This window comes from Antennarius striatus, chromosome 5 (assembly GCF_040054535.1).
Source record: "Antennarius striatus isolate MH-2024 chromosome 5, ASM4005453v1, whole genome shotgun sequence".
Lineage (NCBI taxonomy): Eukaryota > Metazoa > Chordata > Actinopteri > Lophiiformes > Antennariidae > Antennarius > Antennarius striatus.
Window position 1 is genome coordinate 9,025,001 of NC_090780.1, and position 21,309 is coordinate 9,046,309.

Sequence of the window (21,309 nt, forward strand, 5' to 3'; positions counted from 1 at the left end):
AAACATTCTGGTATATTTATACAACATCTCCAAAGCAGAAAAGTAAAAGAGTACCCAAAGTGAGGAAATTTACTTCAGTTCCTTTTTAAAGGCACTTGCATTGGACTCTCAAGAACATTTTAATTTTTTATGAAAACTCTTCCTCAAAAGATGGTGTTTTCATACATATTCCCACAAAAACAAGTTAATATATTTACCCACAGGTTGGGATGATTTATATTTACTCAGGTTCTGTAGTTAAGCATTTTAATACTTTATTTTAGTTCCACTCCACTGCAGTTATTTGAAACCTGGAGTGGCCACTTCTCAGAATATTATAAAAAGAAACATGTTAGGCTTTTAAAATATAGCATATAGTAGACATATACCAGACCAGTACCCATGACTTTTTCTTATTTAGCAAGTTTTATTTGTTTATGCTGTTATTGTTTTATTTCACATGTCAAAACCAACCAGACAAAGGCATATGTTGTATGTTCAATAAAAGCTAGGGATAACTCTTAGTGCCCCACAGCCAGTCTGCCTGATATGAGGAACCTATTGGAAAAGCTTAGAGAGCAAAAAAAACATTTCAATGAACTTTCAGTTTGATGTAAACCACATATGTAAACTAAACTGCTATTAAACTGTGCAAGGCTCTGAGGGAAGATCCAATTGCTGCTACTAATCGAATCCATTGCAGACAGTGCTTTGGATGCAACTAAGTGCACATTTCCGAATTGTCACTGATGCAGGTGTCCATTGTGCTCTATGAAGCAATCAATTGATCCTGGAAGTCATGCAGAGGAAATACTTGGAGAATCCAATCTATGCCCAATATGAAACTACCCTCACCTGATTGTACATCACATCAAAATAGATAAACAATTTGACCACACAGCCAACTCAGTCAAAAATCAAGTCAAAATGACCAAATATACCAAATCTTGTCAGAACCTGCTAGAGTCATATAAGTGTTCACCTTCTACATGTACAGGTTAAGTTGCATGTTGAACCATAATTGGCTTCCATTCTACTTATATCAAGTGCCATTCTCACATTAGCGCTTCTTTAACTCATTTATCTTGACCTTAGAGACACGTTCCTTCTTCAGCGGATGAACGTGAAAGCAGTCAACTTTTTGTCAAATTGTGCACATACATCATTCTGCAGTACAATGGCAAAAATTTAAACACATGGTTGAGTGAGAGCAAGCATGTGCCACATTTAATGTTTTGTCTTTCTTTTATTTTCCAGGTGTCAGCAGTTTGGATTTGTCATAAATTGATTAGCACAGTGTAACAGCTACGAAATTCTCCAAGTCAAGTTTAGATTGGCCTGTGACTTTCCATGATGGGACTTCTATAGATGTGACCATCTAACTTCCATTATGGACTCTTGCATCTCTCCTCCCACAGACCCTCCTCACCTCAGCACCAACACATCTGACAGTAACAGTAACTGGACTGTCTTCAATGGTTACTCACTGAGGAGCAATTACACCCTGACCCTCCACGAACTCCTTCACAATGCCCTGCTGGGGGTCTTCTTAGGACTTCTTTCCCTCCTCACAGTCATGATGAACCTATTGGTACTCTACGCAGTAAAGAAAGAGAAGAGCCTTCATACTGTTGGCAACCTCTACATCGTCAGCCTGTCTGTGGCGGATCTCATTGTGGGGACGACAGTCATGCCTCTGAATCTTGTTTATTTGTTAGAAAATGAATGGAAGCTTGGACGGGCTGTCTGCCAATTTTGGCTTATTATGGACTATGTGGCGAGCACCGCATCAATTTTCAGCTTGTTTATCTTATGTTTGGATAGGTACCGTTCTGTCAGACAACCATTAAAGTACCTGAAATATCGAACTAGGGGAAAAGCCAGCGTGACAATTTCTGGAGCCTGGCTGCTTTCAATGATGTGGATTATACCAATTTTAGGATGGAGGGCTTTTACACATGTTGACCTAAAGCCAGAGGAGGAGAATAAGTGCGACACAGATTTTCGCTTTGTTACATGGTTTAAAGTCATTACAGCCATCTTTAACTTCTATGTACCTTCACTTTTGATGCTGTGGTTTTACACACACATCTACATGGCAGTAAGGCAACATTTAAGAGACAGAGAGAGAATCATTCACGCAATAGATTCCTTTGGAGAAAATGACAATGAACAAAATGCTGAAATACCTTTGAAAAGTAACTCCAAATCAACCAAAAGGGAATGTGAGGTCACACTGAAACTCTCTAAAAAACAGTCCTTGTTGGATCAGCATACTTTAGAGCAGACTTATTCCCTCGAGGACACCAACAAAACTAAAACTGCTTCATTCAGATCTCACAGAAAAATTGGTGTCAAGTGTCAGAAGAAATCATTCCTCCCCATAATGACTGAACGGTTCAGACTGCCATGTAAGACGAAAAGGTGCTCCTTGTCTCCTGAGGAACAGCCACAGAATGTCAACTGTTCTGAGGGGAATAATGAAAGCAAACTTCAGGCAACCTTAAATGAATGTCACGTCACAGTGCCAAACTCAGTGTGTGATGTTTGTGATGTTAGTCAGGTGTCAAATATGGAGAGATATGCCCCTGTACTCTACAACAACTACAACCTCAGTCTTGCTCTGCCCTGGATTGAGGAAGAGGTTGAAAATGCCAAACTGGACTTTGATAATGCAGCGACCCTTAGAGAGACATGGCAAAAATTTATTGACCAGTCGCGCCATCGCATCCAAAGCCTGAGGATCCACAAGGAGCACAAGGCAGCCAAGCAGCTGGGGTTCATTATCGCTGCTTTCCTGCTGTGTTGGATACCATATTTCATAGTCTTCATGGTCATGGCATTCTGCAAAGAGTGTGTGCATCATGACCTTCATATGTTTACTATATGGCTGGGTTACATGAACTCCACTCTCAACCCTTTTATATACCCACTCTGCAATGGTAACTTTAAACGAGTCTTCAAAAATATTTTGAACATTCCTTTGTGACAGGCGGATAGTAAAGACAACAAAATCACAGAATGCTGCTGTTATTACAAATGAGGAAGAGGATGACATCCCCTCCATCAATTCCGTGGCTTAAAGATTCATGCATGGGCAAACTTTTTAAATGTTTATTGAGTGTGTATTATGCTTCCTTGGGTTCAACCTTGGCAGCCTTATGGAGGCACAAGCCAGTGTCAGTTGTAGGCCAGCCCCAAGCCCAGATAAATGCATCTGGCATTAAAAAACAACTTTGCCAAACAAATATGAACGTTCATCTAAAATGGAAAAAGAATGTCATGCTGTGATGACTCTTAACGAGACAAGCCAAAGGGATGTTTTATTTATTCAGTTTATTTAATGCTAATGACTATAAGACAGCTTTTAAAGTTAAAGTTTAAACCCCCCCCCCCTGTCACACACACACACACACACACACACACACACACACACACGCACACACACACACAAGTAAAATATATATTTGCACACTCATGCACATTCACACGCGAAAGAGGGCAGTTTTGATTTCTAAATAATACTAATACAGTACTATGTTTTTACTAAATGCTAAAGCAGAGATATGTTTGGATACTTTAAAAACACACATCACCACCCTGTCAGACAACAGTCACCCAGACATCATTCAGTAGAAATATAAAATACTGGCTTGTGCTTTACTTACTCGGATTGATGGGAGAATGCAAAAGCCCGGACTCTCAATGGTCAAGTTAAACATTATGGTTTCATGATCTTATTAGCATTTTAAGTGTGGCATGTGTTTTTCTATCGAGATGTATATGTAATGTAACCATTATGACAGAGTGTCATCTGTGTCACCTGTTGACAACCAGAGAATTGGGCTACAGGTGTTGTCCGATGGTAACTTGTGAGCTCATCATCGCATTTACAGTTAACAAGAACGGCATTACAGGAAGTTGATGATGTTGGTTGCATGTTAGTATTAGTCAGTTTGGCTAGTAACTAGCTTATGCTCTTTGCTCATTAGCAAGCTAACATTAATGTTGGTTCAAGCTGACAGCTATTTGCTATGTCACTTAAATCTGATTTGACTAATGCACTTCATGTGTCTTCTCATGAAAGAATTAGACTATTATGGGGTAATCTTTAGAGCACCTTCACTCACTTGTATATCTTTTTTTCATACATGGATGGATACTTGGCATTATTTTCAGGTGGAAGTGCAGTCAAATCATGTTACTTGCTGTCTGCATGAACACAACCTCATGTTAACACTATATCGCCCCTTTAAGTAAATTACACTTTGGATTAAGTTAACATTGGCTTTTGAGTGACAGAAAAATAGATGCAACAAGTAGACAGAAAGGAGAGAATGCATGAAGAAGATGAGAAAGTTTACAGTCAGGCCCACACACTAGTGCTGCTCTACATGGTGCTATTTTTTAGATGCCAAAATGCATTATGATACCCATGTCACAAACTAATAAATAAATTCATTTAATGTGAATGTGATTAATGTGAATGTGATTATTTGTGCTTGTCAGTGCAGCAAAGGTGAAAAAGAAAGAAAGCAAGAGAGAGAGAGAGAGAGAGAGAGAGAGAGAGAGAGAGCAAGAACTTTTTGTTTGCTCTGCCAAAATACACAAATCAAATGGTGGAAGAGGGCCTGGAATTGGTGATGATGGTGGAGCAGAGGAACCACGTGTGTGATTATGGTCACATCTTGACAGCACATCTCTAAACAAAATGGAGGCTGGCATTCAGAGAAAACAATTACCTTACCTATGTTATCTTTTTTTTTCATAAATCAAACCCATCATGATCTTCTTGTAGACAAAACAACAGGCAACATTTTGACCAAACCTTATTTCTGTGAATACAATTCTACTTTGACAATGCTCTCAGCATGTGGCAACTTAATGGTTTCATGTTGCTGAAATTGCATTTCTGTGAGAATAGATTTTTACTCCAGGTGCATTTTACAAGAAGTTATCATTCCTGCCTTGTCTATTTAGTTCCTGCTATCTCTGGTAGAAAACCTGGAATTTCTACCAGATTGGTTGTGTGAATTTTTTCATATACAGTAGTTCATCCATCATGCATTCATTGTCTTGTAGACAAAACGATTGTAACCGCCATGCAGGTCACAAGTCTGCTGGAGCATATCCTAGCTTGCTACGAGCAAGAGGTGGGGTACATCTTGAACAAGATGCCAGTTTATTGCAGGGTCCCACAAAAGACAAATACACACTCAACCCTGCAACCACTTCACCTTAGCTGCATGCTTTTGAAGATGGGAGAAAGCTGGGGGACCCGGAAAGAACCCATGCAGACAAAGAGAGAGAGAGAGAGAGAGAGAGAGAGAGAGAGAGAGAGTGTGTGTGTGTGAGTGCGTGCGTGCGTGCGTGTAAGTGTGTGTGTGTGTGCGTTGGGGAAGAGGGGGGGTATGAAAAGCGATTTATAAATAAAGTTTGACTGATTGTTAAACAGAAAGGAATCAATCCTGGAACCTCCTTGTAGTGAGGCAGCAGTGCTACCTATTGCACCACTGTTCTCCCTGACCTCATGCCATTATGATGTATTTCATTTTATTTTGTCATTAGATAAGTAAAGGTTCTCAATCTTTTTGACATAGGTCCCTACTAGCAAGTACAATAATACGATTATGTTTTAATGCAGGACTTCAGATGCTGTATTTTAGTGGCGCAAAATACAAGGAGTGGTCATTTTGACTGGTGACAGTTCTGATGTTAGGAAAGCAAAGGCCCAAAGGACTAATAATGTTCAAGGTAATGTTGGCGTTGGTGATGTTTTAGTGATGTATGTTAATGTTTTAAGTGACAACATGTGTGTTTTTATGTTTGTGTAGCTGGAACAGTGTTAAGTTTTATTAATGATGTAGCCACCATGACCTGGTGTGTTTGTTTTTTCTGGCAAGTGTGAACATAACATCTAACATTTATAACTGGTTCAACAATAATAATAAAGCATCATTACAGTCAGTGTTCATCTGCATCCTTTAATATGAATTTGCAACAATATACTGGTCTACATTGTTAAGATGACAAAAGTTGAGAGGAATGAATTTGTGGCAGTGTGTTGATGTTAGAGTAATATGTATGAAAATGAAAGATAGTCAGTGTAGGCAACAACTAATATATGCTACTTGCTAGTTTCGAAGCTAACATTAATGTATGTTCAGGCTGACTAAAGGCTATTTTGCTATCTCACATAAATTTTATTTATCTTGTTTCTTGTCATTATAGATTAGGCTGGTATGAAGTAATATTAAGAGCTCACACATTTGGCATTAATTCAGGAGAGAACGTGTTCTCTCCAACTGCATTAACATTGACAACCCCATAGACGACTATGTGAAGATCATCTTTCTTATTAAATTGGTCTTTGGATTATGTCAATGCTGGCCTTGATTTTACAGAACATGAGATGCAGTAGAAGTAAAGAGAGAGGATGAAAGTGCAAGAGGAAAGTAAGAAAGTTTACAGTATTTTCCGCACTGTAAGGCGCACCTAAAAGCCTTTAATATTCTCGTAATCCCGTAGTGCGCTTTATAATCCGATGCGCCTTGTATATGAATTAATATCAATATTAGTATTGGTTAAAAACAAGATCGTTGAAAAAAAGCCAGCAGTCATGCTGCACTATGTCACCAGGGGCACCCTCAGACAGTATTCATGCCGTACTACGCCCCCTAACAACGGTAGTCAAGGGGCGTCGCCGAAGTGCCGACTCTCACTCCTGCTGTTTGACGGCAGAGCAGCCTGCTGAGGAGAACACCGGTGACCGGCTAGGACAACGTAGCAAAACATTGGGAATTTTCAACAATTTTATTATTAAAGTTTGACCGACTGACTGATCTCAGTATTTCCCAACTACTGTGGCACCGGAAATAACCCACTTTAAAGTTAATTGGTCTAGAAAATGCTATTGTCGAGTGTCAGTACTGGATTCTAGTGACGGTCAATTCTATTAGTTTGCGGAAACACACAGAGAAACTGGCATAAAGGCGAATGAAAGACCCTCAAAGCTGAACTTCCAGCCTTTTCTGAAATATCAAGAGCAGAGTCACTGCTAGACAACGGTACCTGGTGTGCTGCACTGATTTGCAAATGTAGTTGATAGCTTTGGGGGGGAGGGAGAGAGGCCATTTAGGTTTGTGTATTCTGTCTGCAGCGACGTGCGGTGAGATTCACAGCGGTGAGACACCGACGTTAAAGTCAGTTCTAGTAGTAAAACAGCGTCGCATTTGCCAGTAAATTAGCAGTCTGACATTAAAAACTAGTTTAAAAATTGTTTAGGCAGCAAATAGCTGCACCTCACCTCCGACTGGACTACCGATCAATCGAAACAATATTTAATAAACAAAGACGAACGTCGCTGCTTCAAAGTTCAGATCAGGAAATAATCCGCCCTGTTCGAAATTGAGTGGACTCGTAATGAATTTAACCAGTTTTTAAGGTCAGGTTTTTTAATATGCGTGCTGACTTCTTTCTAAGGCCCTGTCCACACGATGACGGATTTTTTTAAAAACGTAACTTTTTAAAAACGCATTGAAAACGATCCGTGTCCACACGACAGCGTTTTTAAAGTAATCTCCGTCCACACATAAACGCACCAGTGCGTTTTCGAAGACGGCTATAAGCATGCCAAACCATGTGGTGGCAGTATTGAGTCAAATTTTATCCAATAAGACTCCTCCGTGTTTTGTCGTTACAACACACGGGCCCATAAATATGACGTCACAGCGGTTTTCGTCGCAGGCAAGACGTCGGCGTTTTTAAAAAGTCGCAGATACACCGTCCACACGGCAACACCCACACCCACACCCAGCGTTTTTAAATAAATCCACCTCAGCCAGCGTTTTTAAAAAGTTGCGTTGTCGTTCCGGATATCTGGGTTGTCGTGTGGACGGAAGGCGTAAACGCAACAAAAAAGTTGCGTTTTTAAAAAATCCGTCATCGTGTGGACGGGGCCTAAGATGGCAAAGTAATCAAGTGATCAGGTTTCCTTGATGAGGCTCAGAATGGCTCATTGAAATAACAATAGGGCCATTCACAGCTGCCTAAAGGTACTCAGAGTCACGAATGCTCTAGCTATTGGACGGATAGTGCAACTACAGCCACTAGTTTTTAAAATCTATTTTAATATATTTTATTATATACGCCTTATAATCCAGTGCGCCTTATATATGAAATAAATATAAAATAAACAATTCATTAAAGGTGTGCTTTATAATCCAGTGCGCCTTATAGTGCAGAAAATACTGTAATTGCTATATTGTTACAGACGGTTGTCAAATATTGATCCCTAAGTCCATCTGATACTGATAGAAAATCAAAGGTGTTATGTTCAATATTGTAAGTGGTGTAGGAGCCATACATGAGGGTTGAACTGATGTGTATGTGTCTGATGGTGTATGTGTGGGTATTGGCTGGTGATGGGAGGAGTGGCACTGGGTGTGCCACTTTGAAGTTGATAATTAATGCCACTCACCTGTTTTCACGTTTGGTTTTGTTGGTTACAACGTGGGGTGAACATTGGAGTGAAACTACTTTCAAAAATGTTGAACATTTTACGTTTTACATTACGTTATGCTTACGATTACGTTTATGTTTATACTTGCATTTGCATACTGATTATCGGTATTATTGTCTTTGTTTTATGGGCACTCAGAATGACTCTAAGTAACAATGTGGTGCATTGTATAATAAATAAGGATTATTGGTGAAATAGAGAGGTCATATGCAATTAATTGGATAGCGCTTCACCAGGTAACTCCCGTGTTTAGCCTACGGCGGCTGTTATGTCATTCATTCTTTTGTCAGTCGCAACAAGTGGGTATGCTCCCCAAGTCAGATGTGACCTGTAGGATAAGGAGAAATTCTGGTTGGACTTTGATGAAATGATGCAGAGCATACCTAGAGGTTAGAGAGTTGTCAAGTTGTCAATGGTGCAGACTTCAATGGACATGTTGGTGCAAGGAAACAGAGGTGATGAGGAGGTGATGGGCAGGTTTGGAATCCAGGAGAGGAATGCGGAAGGACAGATGGTCGTTGACTTTGGAAGGATGGAAACGGCTAAAGTGAATACTTTCTTCCAGAAAAGGCAGGAACATAGGGTGACCTATAAGAGTGGAGGTAGGAGCACAGAGGTAGACTACATCTTGTGCAGACAGTGTAATCTGAAAGAGATCACTGACTGCAAAGTAGTGGTAGGCGAGACAGCATAGGATGGTGGTGTTTAGGATGACTCTGGTGGTGAGGAAGATGAAGAGGGAAAAGGTAGAGCAGAAGAATAAATGGTGGAAGCTGAAAAAGGAAGAGCGTTGCATAACTTTTAGGAAGGAGTTAAGACAGGCTCTGGGTGAAAAGGGGGTGCTTTCAGATGACTGGACAACTACAGCTAATGTGATCAGGGAGACAGGTAGGAGAGTACTTGGTGTGTCATCTGGCAGGAAAATAGATAAGGAGACTTGGTGATGGAATGAGGAGGTACAGGAGAGTATACAGAGAAAAGAGTTAGCTAAGAAGAAGTGGGACACTGAGAGGACTGAGGGGAGTAAACAAGAGTACAGGTAGATGCAGCATACGGTGAAAGTAGTGGTAGCAAAGGCCAAACAAGGGGCTTATGATGACTTGTCTGCTAGGTTGGACAGTAAGGAGGGAGAGACTGATCTATACAGGTTGGCAAGACAGAGAGACAGAGATGTGAAGGACAAGCAGCAGGTTAGGGTGATTAAGGATAGGGATGGAAGTCTATTGACAGGTGCCAGTAGTGTGATGGGAAGATGGAAAGAATACTTTGAAGAGTTGATGAACGAGGAAAATGAGAGAGAACAAAGACTAGTGCCTTTAAACTGCTCAACTCCTCTCTGGGGGAGATGAAGACGAAAAAGAAAGTCCACACGAGAGCTAAGGGATGACACAGACAATACAGCAAAAACGATACAAACACTGTGAGATTTAACTATACCCATACTTAACCAGGCCCATGCCTATTTGTGATTTTCTATTTGTATATTCTTGATGGGTTATTTATTACTCTTTCTATTTGGTGTTGTACTACTTTCTATGTGCTGGGGCTTTCTGTGTTGTTTTCTCTGTGTTTTGAGTACTTACTGTGCTGTGTGTGATGGAGAAATTAATTTCCCTGACGGAACCTCCTTAATGGATAAATTAAGTTATACTCTACTCTCCAGAAAACACATGTCTGACTCTTGAACCTTTTGGTTCTATGGATGTCTTTTCTCCAATACAGATCAGTCAGCTGACCAAAATAGTCTCCTCAGCTAAACCATTGTCCTGTTTGTTAGATCCAATTCCATCAAAATTAATCAAAGAAGCCCTACCTTTACTTAGCAGCCACTTCCTTCATATAATTAACCTGTCATTATCAACAGAATACGTACCACGTTCTTTTAAAGTAGCTCAAGCCCCTTCTCAAAAAACCTAACCCTGCTGTTCTAAATAATTATCGATCCATATCAAATGTCATATTCTTATCTAAGATCTTGGAGAAAATAGTCGCTAATCAGCTATGTGATTTCCTTAAATCCAACAATTTATTTGAGAATTTCCAGTCAGGTTTTATCGAACATCATAGTACGGAAATAGCACTTGTTCAGCACTGAAGCACTTGAAGCACTGTCTGAAGCACTTGCTTCAGACAGATGACTTGTTTCTGTACTGGTTCTCTCGGACCTTAGCGCAGCTATTGATACAGTTGACCACAATATTCTGTTGAAACGACTGGACAAAACGGTTGGCATCTCTGAAACACTGCTAAAATCAGGCATATTTTAAAATGGAATGATGCTGAGAAATTAATCCATGCGTTCATCACTTCTAGACTAGATTACTGTAACTCACCTTTTTCAGGCTGCCTCAAAAAGTCACTGAAGACACTGCAACGAATCCAGAATGCTGCTGGCCGTGTTCTGACCAGGACCAGTACCAGATACCATATTTCTCCTGTGTCGGCTTCTCTGATTAAGCACTGGCTCCCTATGGAAGCTAGGATAGATTTTAAAAGATAGATAGATACTTTATTAATCCCAGAGGAAATTGTATATATCCACTGCTCAGGCATTACATATCGAATAATACTGAATAAACACCAGGAGAAAAAGAAACACTGACATCACAGGACATACCGCAAGACATACACTACACTAACAGACACATGCAGCACTAACAGGACTTATATACTAAACTATAACTAAAATATAAACACTATAAAATTAAAAAATAAACAGTATAAAATTTAAAAAATATAACAGTATTAAATTAAAATATAAACAGTATAAAATTAAAATATAAACAGTATAAAATAAATAAATAAATAAACAGTGTAAACACCACATCCCCCCCGCTCCTCCTGAGAGAGTCATTGTACCCCCTGATGGCACGGGGCACGAAGGAGGACCTCAGCCTCTCTGTGGAGGCGCTGTGTGACAGCAGTCTGCCGCTGAAGGTGCTTCTCTGCTGGGAGAAGGTGGTGTGTAGGGGGTGGCTGGTGTTGTTCATGATAGCCTTAACTTTAGACATGGTCCTGCTCTCCAGAAGCGTATCCACAGAGTCCAGGCTCAGCCCAACCACTGAGACCGCTCTGCGGATGAGTCTGTTCAGACGGTCCATATCTCTTTTCCTGGCCCCCCCACCCCAACACACAATGGCGTATGACAGCACACTGGAGACTACGGACTGATAGAACATGAGAATGAGCTTAGGACAGATGTTGAAGGAGGCCAGCCTCCTCAGGAAGTACATCCTGCTCTATCCCTTCTTGTACACACAGTTCGAGTTGAGTGACCAGTCCAGTCTGCTGTCTAGCTGCAGTCCCAGATACTTATAGTTTTCTACCACCTCCACCTCACTGCTCTTGATGATCACTGGCTGTGGAGAGGGAGGTGCCCGCCGGAAATCCAGCACCATCTCCTTTGTCTTGGAGACGTTGAGCTGGAGCTGGTTCTGTTGGCACCACTCTACGAAGTCAGCCACCAATGCCCTGTATCCCCCCCTCATCACCCTCCTGGATACATGCCACTATCGCGGTGTCATCGGAGTACTTCTGTATGTGGCATGTATCCGAGTTGTGCTTGAAGTCTGATGTGTAGAGGGTGAAGAGAATGGGGGACAGAACGGTCTCCTGTGGCGCCCCCGTGCTGCTGGTCACCATAGAAGACAAACAGTCCCCCATACGGATGTACTGGGGTCTGTCTGTTAGGTAGTCTGTAATCCAGCTCACGAGGTAGGGGTCCACAGCCATGGAGGTCAGTTTATCCTGCAGGAGCCGGGGCTGGATGGTGTTGAAGGCACTTGAAAAGTCAAAGAAGAGCACTCTGACGGCACAGCCCCCGGCGTCCAAGTAGGAGAGTATGCGGTGGAGGAGGTACAAGACAGCGTCGTCAACCCCAACCTTGGCCTGATAGGCGAACTGGAGAGGGTCCATAGCACCCTGCACCTGTGGACGCATGAGCTCCAGGACCAGTTGCTCTAGGGTCTTCATTACGTTAAAAAAAAAAAGAAAAAAAAGAAGAAAAAAAAAGTTTAAAAAAGACTCCTCCTCACCTACAAAGCCCTTCATGGCCAGGCACCGACCTATCTGAAGGAACTTTTAGTTCCATATAATCCATCTAGAGCATTACGCTCTCAACATACTGGCCTCCTAGTGGTTCCTAGAATCTACAAAAATAGGACAGGGGGTAGAGCCTTTAGCTAACAAGCCTCCCTGTTGTGGAACCACCTCCCTACCTCAGTTCGGGAGGCAGACACCCTCTCATTATTTAAGACTAGACTTAAAACATTTCTTTTCCATAAATTTTACAATTTTTAAAGGCGCCTCAGGCTGCTAAATACTTTATCTTATACAGTGCGTTGCAGGAACCACACGCGATTAATGAGTTCCGCGATAGAGCAACAAACTATTTATCTTATTATTCATAGTAATTCAAATGTTTATGACCCTCCCCATACTGATATTAAACCACCTTGTATCTGCATTACCTTTTCCCACACTCTCATTGACTTTTTAAAGCACTTTTGTGTCTCACCTAAGTCTGAGACTCACGGTACTGAGTGCAGTTCTGGATGCCGTCAGCCAATAGAATGTGCGTACGGTATCACATGACTGCTTTCCAAAAATCTGTGATTAGCTGAAGTCACGAGCTTTGATGCACGAATGCGCAAGGGGGCACTGTAGTCCTACTCTGCTGGAGACTCAACATCAAGACACACTGAGCTCCTCTCAATTCCTTCTTATCTCTTACCCCCTCTGTTACTCCTCCTCCCCTCTGACCTTTCTCTCCTAGTTTCCAATCACACCCTGTTAACTCAACTTCTTACCTGGAGTCTCTGTGCTCTATGTCCTCACAGGTTTTCTCAGGTTCAACCCTCATCCACCCATCTGCTGTGAACCTGCTCCTCCCATCCCACCAGTATCACCCCTCATCTAACCATCGGCTGGGGTCCTGCTTCCTTTCTTCCTCTGTGCCACGATACAGTCTTTCATGCAGCTTTAACTGTGCTCTGGACTTACCAACCACATGATGGGGAACATGTATTGAAGACAACAACCCAGGAGTCGGTGAATGCAGCATGACTTTCCCATCCCCACCTCTGTGCCTGTATCAAATTGCCTAACCTTAGCCATAAAGACACTGACTCTTATCTGACTTATCTGCCACTCTCTCTCTGTGTGTGTATTTATCTTTCTCTTACCCTGCCCTTATCTTCATTTTATTTCTTTTTCCACCCAAACGGTCAAAGTGAATGGCTGCCCAAAAGAGTCTGGGTCCTGCCCGGAGTTTCTTCCTCACTGAGTTTTCCCCCTCTGCTGTCGCTTACCCTTGCTCTGGAGGGTTCAGTTGGGTTTTTCGATCTGTTAAAGCGATTTGAACTGTCTGTTGCCATGATTAAGCGCTTTATAAATAAAACTTGATTGACTGATTGATTGTATTTATAGCTTTATTTTTGACTTCTTCATACTCCCTCCAACTTTATTTTTATTGTCATTCTCACAGAGGAGTATGGCTAATCCTAATGGCAGAACTAAATTATACAGTATTTGCAGATCAATGCGTTGTTTTTCCTTGAAACGACATGGGGCGGCCCTTGATTTGTCGTCACAGCATAGTTTGGTATGTAAATGAGCGACAGACCTATCAGGATTCCAACACTAACCCCAACCCGGACGACTCAAATGGAAACTACTTTTCTGATGTTCGCAAATTTCTGCCTGTTTTTTTTTTCCATTTTCATTCAACCAATTTAAATGCAGCGCAGATTTTAACACAGTTAACGAAAAGTAATACTACTTCCGGGTGACGTGCGTACATAACAGCTGTAACTATATCGCTGTTCAATCCGATATGAAGAGAAACAGCGCGTATTCGTTTTTGTCAGTTCTGTCGTGCCTCGTCGTTTGTGTTTTCTTTGTTATATTTTGGTTCTTTATAGTTTACTCCATCATAAATGTACCATAGAGCGCTGAAACACTTTCGCTAGCTATCAGGCTACGCACCCACCCAGCACTGCGTTTTGTCCCACGGTCACATGATCGTCCGACCAGGAAGTAAGGAGTCACCGGTGAGTCCATGAAGCTCAGCTTGATATTATGAATTATCAACGTGTGTCTACTCGTTTAACTTTACTCCAATTCATCTGGGTTAAAGTGATAATAGAAATCGAATTGCCATTGGAATTGGTCAACAACGCCGAATGCGTTGGAATGGTCGGCTTTTGTCTTCACTGTCTGTGTTAAGTCACGAGATGTTCCCAGAAACAACAACGTGGAATTTCAGCGTTAGCCTCAATTGAACAGAAATACTACGTGTGTTATTGAGAGTTTATGGTCGAGTGTCTGGGTGGAGCATTTCTGCTCCCATGAAATAAGTGGGAAGTGGAATTAGGCTGGTTGTATTTCTGCTTCATATTAACAGATGAATATGCTCAAAAGGTATAGAAAATATTAACATCAGCAGTTTCAGATTTTACCAAGTGACTTTGCAATTTGATGCATTGCACTGATTTATACATCTGTTGTTTGTTCCATGTTTCCCCAAACAACTGAGTGGTGGGAAGTGTATTAATATATTTTTTTTATTTGGGCGAATCTCCATTTCAATTTGCCTCCTAGATAATTAGGCTCTCAATATCCGAAATTATTACATTTTAACCTCTTTTAATTGCTATAACATAAAGGAGAAAATGTCATAGGCACGTTTAATGTGATCTTTATTTTTTCTATCTACACAGTTTCAGTGTAACTACAGACAAACTTCACAGAGTACCAACACATTACTGTAACATACAAGGTAAATGGATTGAAAAGATGTTTGATCTGTTTTACTTTGACCTATCAGATGTAGATAGTGTACCTTTGTAAATACATGATATTGAAAGTGTATTAAAGTATTACTCTTGCACTTTTGAAAACCATAGCAGCTAATAATCACAGAAGTGGGTATCTAAACTATTACAGATCATAGAGACTGCAACTGTTTTGTAATATGCATTTCTTGAACATTACAGATTTTATAATTTGTGCAGCCCGTGCACCCTGTTCATGAAGTTGTAATGGCATCAGACACCTGTGAAGAAACATTACCCACTACAGAATTCAAGATGAAGTTTGCTCCCTTCAGCAGTGCTTTGGAGGCAGGTTTCTGGCACCAGCTTACTCAGAGGAAACTCAATGAGTACAGATTGGATGAAAGCCCCAAGTCTATCAAAGGACATTACTACAATGGTTAGTTGTAAGATGAGATGGTAAAGGGAAAATGTAACTTTTTTGTTTGTTTTCAGTGACTCGTTAAGACTTACTGTGTAATTACTGTGGGGTAGCATGCAATTCAGGTACTGTATTTATTTAGCAGTGTAATACACATGAAAACAGCTTGATCCAGATCAGTATGTTTAAAATGGTAGTTTTCGAAACTTGTTATCACTTGATTCACACTTCTGTCTTGTAGGTGACCCATTTGGCTTGCCCACTCGCCTTACATTGGAGTTCAGTGCATTTGAAGTGTAAGTCTGATGGGACATGGCTGCTGTTTTGTGCGTTAGTTTCCACAGTTCACTGAAATAAATAATGAAGAAAGTACTGTTGGATTTTTCTATATGCAAATGAATGAATGGAATTAAACTTATTTGGTTAAAAAGGCTACATTTTGTAATTGTCAAAGTCACTGTAGCACTTATTAAAATCTTGTCAAAACGTGCAGAAGTCAAGATACACTGGTATATACGTAGTATTTTTGGAAACTATGAAACATTTAATGAAGGGCTTTCTTTAAAAATTGTGACACAAATTTTGAACTGAAACATTCCTTTAATCCTGTACAAATTATGGCACATTGCACATATGTAAAATTACAATATACACTTTGTGTTAATGCAGTTGATACAAAATTGTGATGTGTTTTTCTGTCAGGGACAGTCCGACACCAGCACATTGCTGTCCAGCTATTGGAACATTGTATAACACCAATACACTGGATGCTTTCAAGACCATCGATAAAAAGGCTCTTTTGGAGAAAGAGACGAAGGAGGTAAAAGATCACATGGGGATTTTCTGTGACCCATACACACTTAACCCTACAGACATCTGTATCAAACTGTCAGGTCAATGAACCAATGGTGAATCTCTGTTGTTTTGCAGATATGGAACGCTATTTGTTCTGGGATGGCACTGAAGGACCCGTCCATTCTCTCCAGATTCATTCTTCTGACCTTTGGTGTGCGTATGAACTGTTTGTAATCATGCTAGTTCTGTGTATTATTCACTGTATGTGACAATTTTTTACTGTATATATTTTTAATTTTCTGTCCAACCTTTTTTCCAGGATTTGAAAAAGTACCATTTCTACTACTGGTTTTGCTTCCCTGCTCTATGTTTCTCTGAGGGAATTAAGATTGTTCAGCCGCCTTCGACCCTAGATCAGGTCTTCTCAGAAAAACAGGTTGGGTTTTTAATATTATTTTCAAACTATAGGAATTTGGTATTTAACAGTACTCTTTTGAATTACTTTCTCTTTTCTAAATCTGGAGTCTTGCAATTACACAAGGTTTTTCTTTCATACCGTGTGCGTAGGTTCTCTGTGATGTCCTTTAAAACAGTCATCTTTAATTTAAATAAAGAAATAAACATGAACACAATTTCCAGGTTTTCAGTTAACTAAACAATATAAAAATGTCAGCTTCACTAATCCAGATGCTTTCCACCATCACTTCATATACATGACTTGCATTTCCAGTCTCAGAATGTAAGGCTTACGCAGACTCTATGTCACCATGTCATAAAGGTCTTGAATCAACACAAAATGTATATATTCCTAAAGTGATGACGCTCTTAACCTATTCTACTTATATCCTAATGTGTGCTGTTTACCGTAATTTTTGTTTTTCAATTATTTTCCTCAATAAATATGCTGGGCCAACATGTAAAAATCTTTCCTATTTCCTTTGTGCTGACATTAAGTCACAATGACTCATGAACACTGCGGCACCATCTGCAGGCCACCACTTGGTGTTATGTAAGTCTTTTATAATTCATAATGTAGATGCCACCTGCAAAACGACATTCCACCCTTCAAATGTTCACCTCTTCTTTTATAACACTAACAGTAGAATTGCAACAAGAAGTCACTTACCAAGTTGACAAATCAAGAGTTGAGCTAATATTTCAGGTATGAGAAAATGGTACATATCTGTTTTCTATTTTAGGTTTCAAGGTATTTTGTCACAGCAACCAACATTTTCAGCAGTATTTCACCTTTATTTTGGAGATAATTTCTAAAATATCAGTAACTGTCACAATATTCTGGAAAGAGACTTAGTTTTCCACTGTGAGGGAACAATATGGGAGACCTTTCTTATAGATTTCATGTTGGTTGTAATTTGCAAATTATACCAACATTTTATTCATTGTCTAAGTTATAAGCAATTTTAAGCATTTTTTATTCTGAAAGTATATGACAAAGAATCTGCTTGATGTTGCCTCGCAATTTATACAAATGAGTAGATACAGTATGAGAGGTTGTATGTTTTTTATTAAGTTTTGTTACTGTCAAAGGCACCGACTCAATGAGTGATGAATTGTATTGATTCAGTGCAGTGTTTCATTTTCTTTAGCATATAAATCTGCAATCGTTAACTAACAAATTTATATACAGTCGTCATCCGCCATTTCAGACTTATATGTTCAGTACTACTTGCACCAAAAAAAAAAAATAGAGGTATACAATAAAACAATACCTAACATACAGTATTGTAATGTATTGTAAATATCCACTACAATTATTTTACACATTGCTTATCTTATACTAAATTTTGTCTAATCTCCAAATAATTTATAACACAAAACAAAAAAAAAGTTTGGATTCTCTTTTGAAATTAAATATACCATAAATCAAATATAAACCGATTCCAGCAGGACTGGGTCATGTTGACTGCCAGCCCTGTTTGATCAGATAATCACTTAATTAGATCACAGGCAAGCCTGTAGTCAAAATTTTTTCCCAAAAGCAATAGGATGTGACAGTGTAATGTGGTGGAAATGATTGCTCCAGGGCCAGTGAAAATTGGCATAATTTAATGAAGTATTAATTTTGTTTTCAACAATCAAAAAGTCCTCAACGATAAGAGTTACCAGCTGATAAATGATTCATCCAAGTATAAGAATAAATCATTTGCTGTAGGAGTCAAAATGAAAGGAAAAAAATTTCTGGAGTGCAGTGTCATAAACTAAACATCGCTGAGATGATGTAAAAATTAGAGAAGAAAAATTGATGTTCACAAACCTTCTATTAAGGTTACACTGAAGCAGTTTTGCAAATGCATACAGGCCAGAATTCCACTATAATGTTGTCAAAGACTGAACTCTTGTCATTGGAATTAATTTGTTTGCAATCATACAGCTAAATAAGGCAACTAGCGATTCGTCAAAAGGGCCATCTTATCCATTTATGATATTAACACATAAGGTATAAAGGTTTAAAGTTCAGCATAAGGATTAGAAACAAACACATTGTTTTAACTAACTGTCGCTCCTTTTAAAGCTTCTTATATTTGATAGACATTCTTAATGTACAATACAGTTTTGTAACTACTATTGTAATCTGTTAATTTCTTTGTCAGATTGCAGCCTTGCAGCAGGCCTATGATAATCTGTGCATCAAAAGGCAGACCACTGCAGTTCCGTACTTCTTAATGAAGTACACAGATGACACTGTTCAGATGGCACCACTAGAGGACTGGGACGTTTTCTTTACTGGTACTAACAAGGTACGACTTAGGTTTCAAGGGTTTCAGTCAATATTTTCCATCTTCATACAAACAGAAATAATGCAGTCATACTGTACGATAGTTGCATATAAAGTACTTTTTATGGCTCATCCCTCCCATCCCATTAGACTTTTCTGTATTAAGGGGCGGCAGTGGCTCAGTGGTACAGCGCGTCGCCCAATGTTTCAAAGATCAGCGGTTCGATTCCCGCTCCCGCCCAAAAAAAAGAACACCCAGAGATGAGCTGATAGTGGGAGGTGTCAGCTCACCTCCAGAGCACTGCTGAGGCGCCCTTGAGCAAGGTGCCATCCCCCTTACAAGTTGCTCATTTGGGGTGCACCAATAAAGGAGCTGCCCGCCACTCTACCTCTTCTGCATGCGTACAGGCCCCATGTGTGTGTTTGTGTTCAGGGCCTGTACACACATATATATGCATGATTTGATTTGAACTAACTAGAGTGTGCTACTAATTTCCCTGCGGGGATTATAATCAGTATATAAAATTAAAAAAATAATGCTTTATAAATATTCTTATACCTGGACAGATGAGGTAGATCACACAGCTGTATCTGTTAACTGATTCTCTCTTGTTTTCTCTCTCATTCACATGCACACATGCACCCAGTTTGGTTATTATAGACTTTGTTTGGTTTGTCTAGGTAACTGTGGGCGTCTATGATCCATGTACCTTGGCTCAACATCCAGGCTGGCCTATGAGAAATCTCCTGGTGCTTTTAGCTACCCGATGGTGAGCAATACATTTGTTTGTGATGTCACAATGACTGGTTTTCGGCATACACTCCTACAGTTTATGCAGGCACAAAGCCAAAGAAGACAGGAAATCTCTACTTAAATTTATTTCCTGTGTCTGGAGTGCAGGCAACATGTCACAAACATTGGTGTGATTAAAAATGCTAACTTCCGCTCTCAAAATGAATTCACAAGTATTTTTGTTTCATCACAAGAAAAGTAAAAATCAAAAGCTTTCCAGTGCACTAACATCGAAGTGAACTTTTCCTTGAACTAGCCACAGTGGTGTTGTAACTGTGGAAAAAGATTAATATTAATTTGTTGGTGGATGGCATCAGTGGTTTAAGGAACAGCTCTGTTCTACATGATGTTCACTTCATAGTCTCTAAACAGAAGTTAGACCTCCCATTTGGTTCATTTTGTCATCTAGATATCTTTGTCTTTTTCCAAAATAGAACCATACAGAGTTTACATTGTATGAATGCATGTCAGTTATAAAATACTGAGTTTTTCATGATTGTCGCACATCCAAATGGGGTTATTATTTTTTGTGAAACAGGTCTTGTAGTTGCTCAGTTAGGCTGAATGGTAGGTTTTTTTATTCATGCCCATGACACACACATAGCAGCTTCTTTATTTGGATAACAGAGAATTACAAGTCTCCTGCATTCGACCGAATCTATTTGCACGTCATGTTTTCGTCAAGTATTTAACAACTTCTTATAACTCACCAGCAGCATATTTCTGATTATTACATTTTGTAATAATTAAGTTATAGGCATCATGTCAGAACCTGCTGAAATAAAATCCAAGACAGGGTCTGTAAAACTATTCAAGCATTGGAGAGGTCTGATAGTGAGAAGATAGGAGGGAATTATGTAAAACTCCATAACACCATTAAATGTCAACGTCAATGTCCAAACACAACACTTCCACTACAACTATGACAATTCACCTCATTGTAATACAGTATTACAACTTTTAAAGTGCCTTATCATCCGTTTGTGTAAATGATGGTAATATGTTGAAACCTGTTTGTGTTTAGTGAACTGTTTGAGCTAATATAACATTGCATTGGTTGGGAGAGGTATATCTTATTTATTAATTTATTACTCAATATTTAAACCCAGACTGTGTGGCTATTCAAATAATTCATTGCATATGCTGCACATGTCAGTCACTTTAATCTTCTTGTTTCCCAATCTCAGACGGTATGCTGGATAAAACCTCATGTCTGTTCCCTGGCAAAGATAAATGCTGCTGTTATAATAGCAACGAACCATTTATAGTAGCTCTGCTGTTTTCTGATCC

The 21,309-nt window shown here is 39.7% G+C and overlaps 1 protein-coding gene across 4 annotated transcripts in view; it reads left to right on the top strand.

Moving 5' to 3' along the window:
* atg7 (ATG7 autophagy related 7 homolog (S. cerevisiae)) overlaps nucleotides 1–21,309 on the top strand; it is an 85,623-nt gene that overhangs the window by 1,774 nt on the left and 62,540 nt on the right. The window contains exons 2-10 of one of the 4 annotated variants that reach the window (XM_068316317.1): nucleotides 13,339–14,550; nucleotides 15,220–15,278; nucleotides 15,496–15,712; nucleotides 15,936–15,990; nucleotides 16,397–16,514; nucleotides 16,625–16,702; nucleotides 16,809–16,925; nucleotides 19,102–19,248; nucleotides 19,908–19,996. In XM_068316317.1, coding sequence (XP_068172418.1) covers nucleotides 15,541–15,712; nucleotides 15,936–15,990; nucleotides 16,397–16,514; nucleotides 16,625–16,702; nucleotides 16,809–16,925; nucleotides 19,102–19,248; nucleotides 19,908–19,996 — 776 coding nt within the window. In that variant the 5' untranslated portion in view covers nucleotides 13,339–14,550; nucleotides 15,220–15,278; nucleotides 15,496–15,540. The other 3 variants (XM_068316318.1, XM_068316319.1, XM_068316321.1) reach the window with 3 other exon arrangements.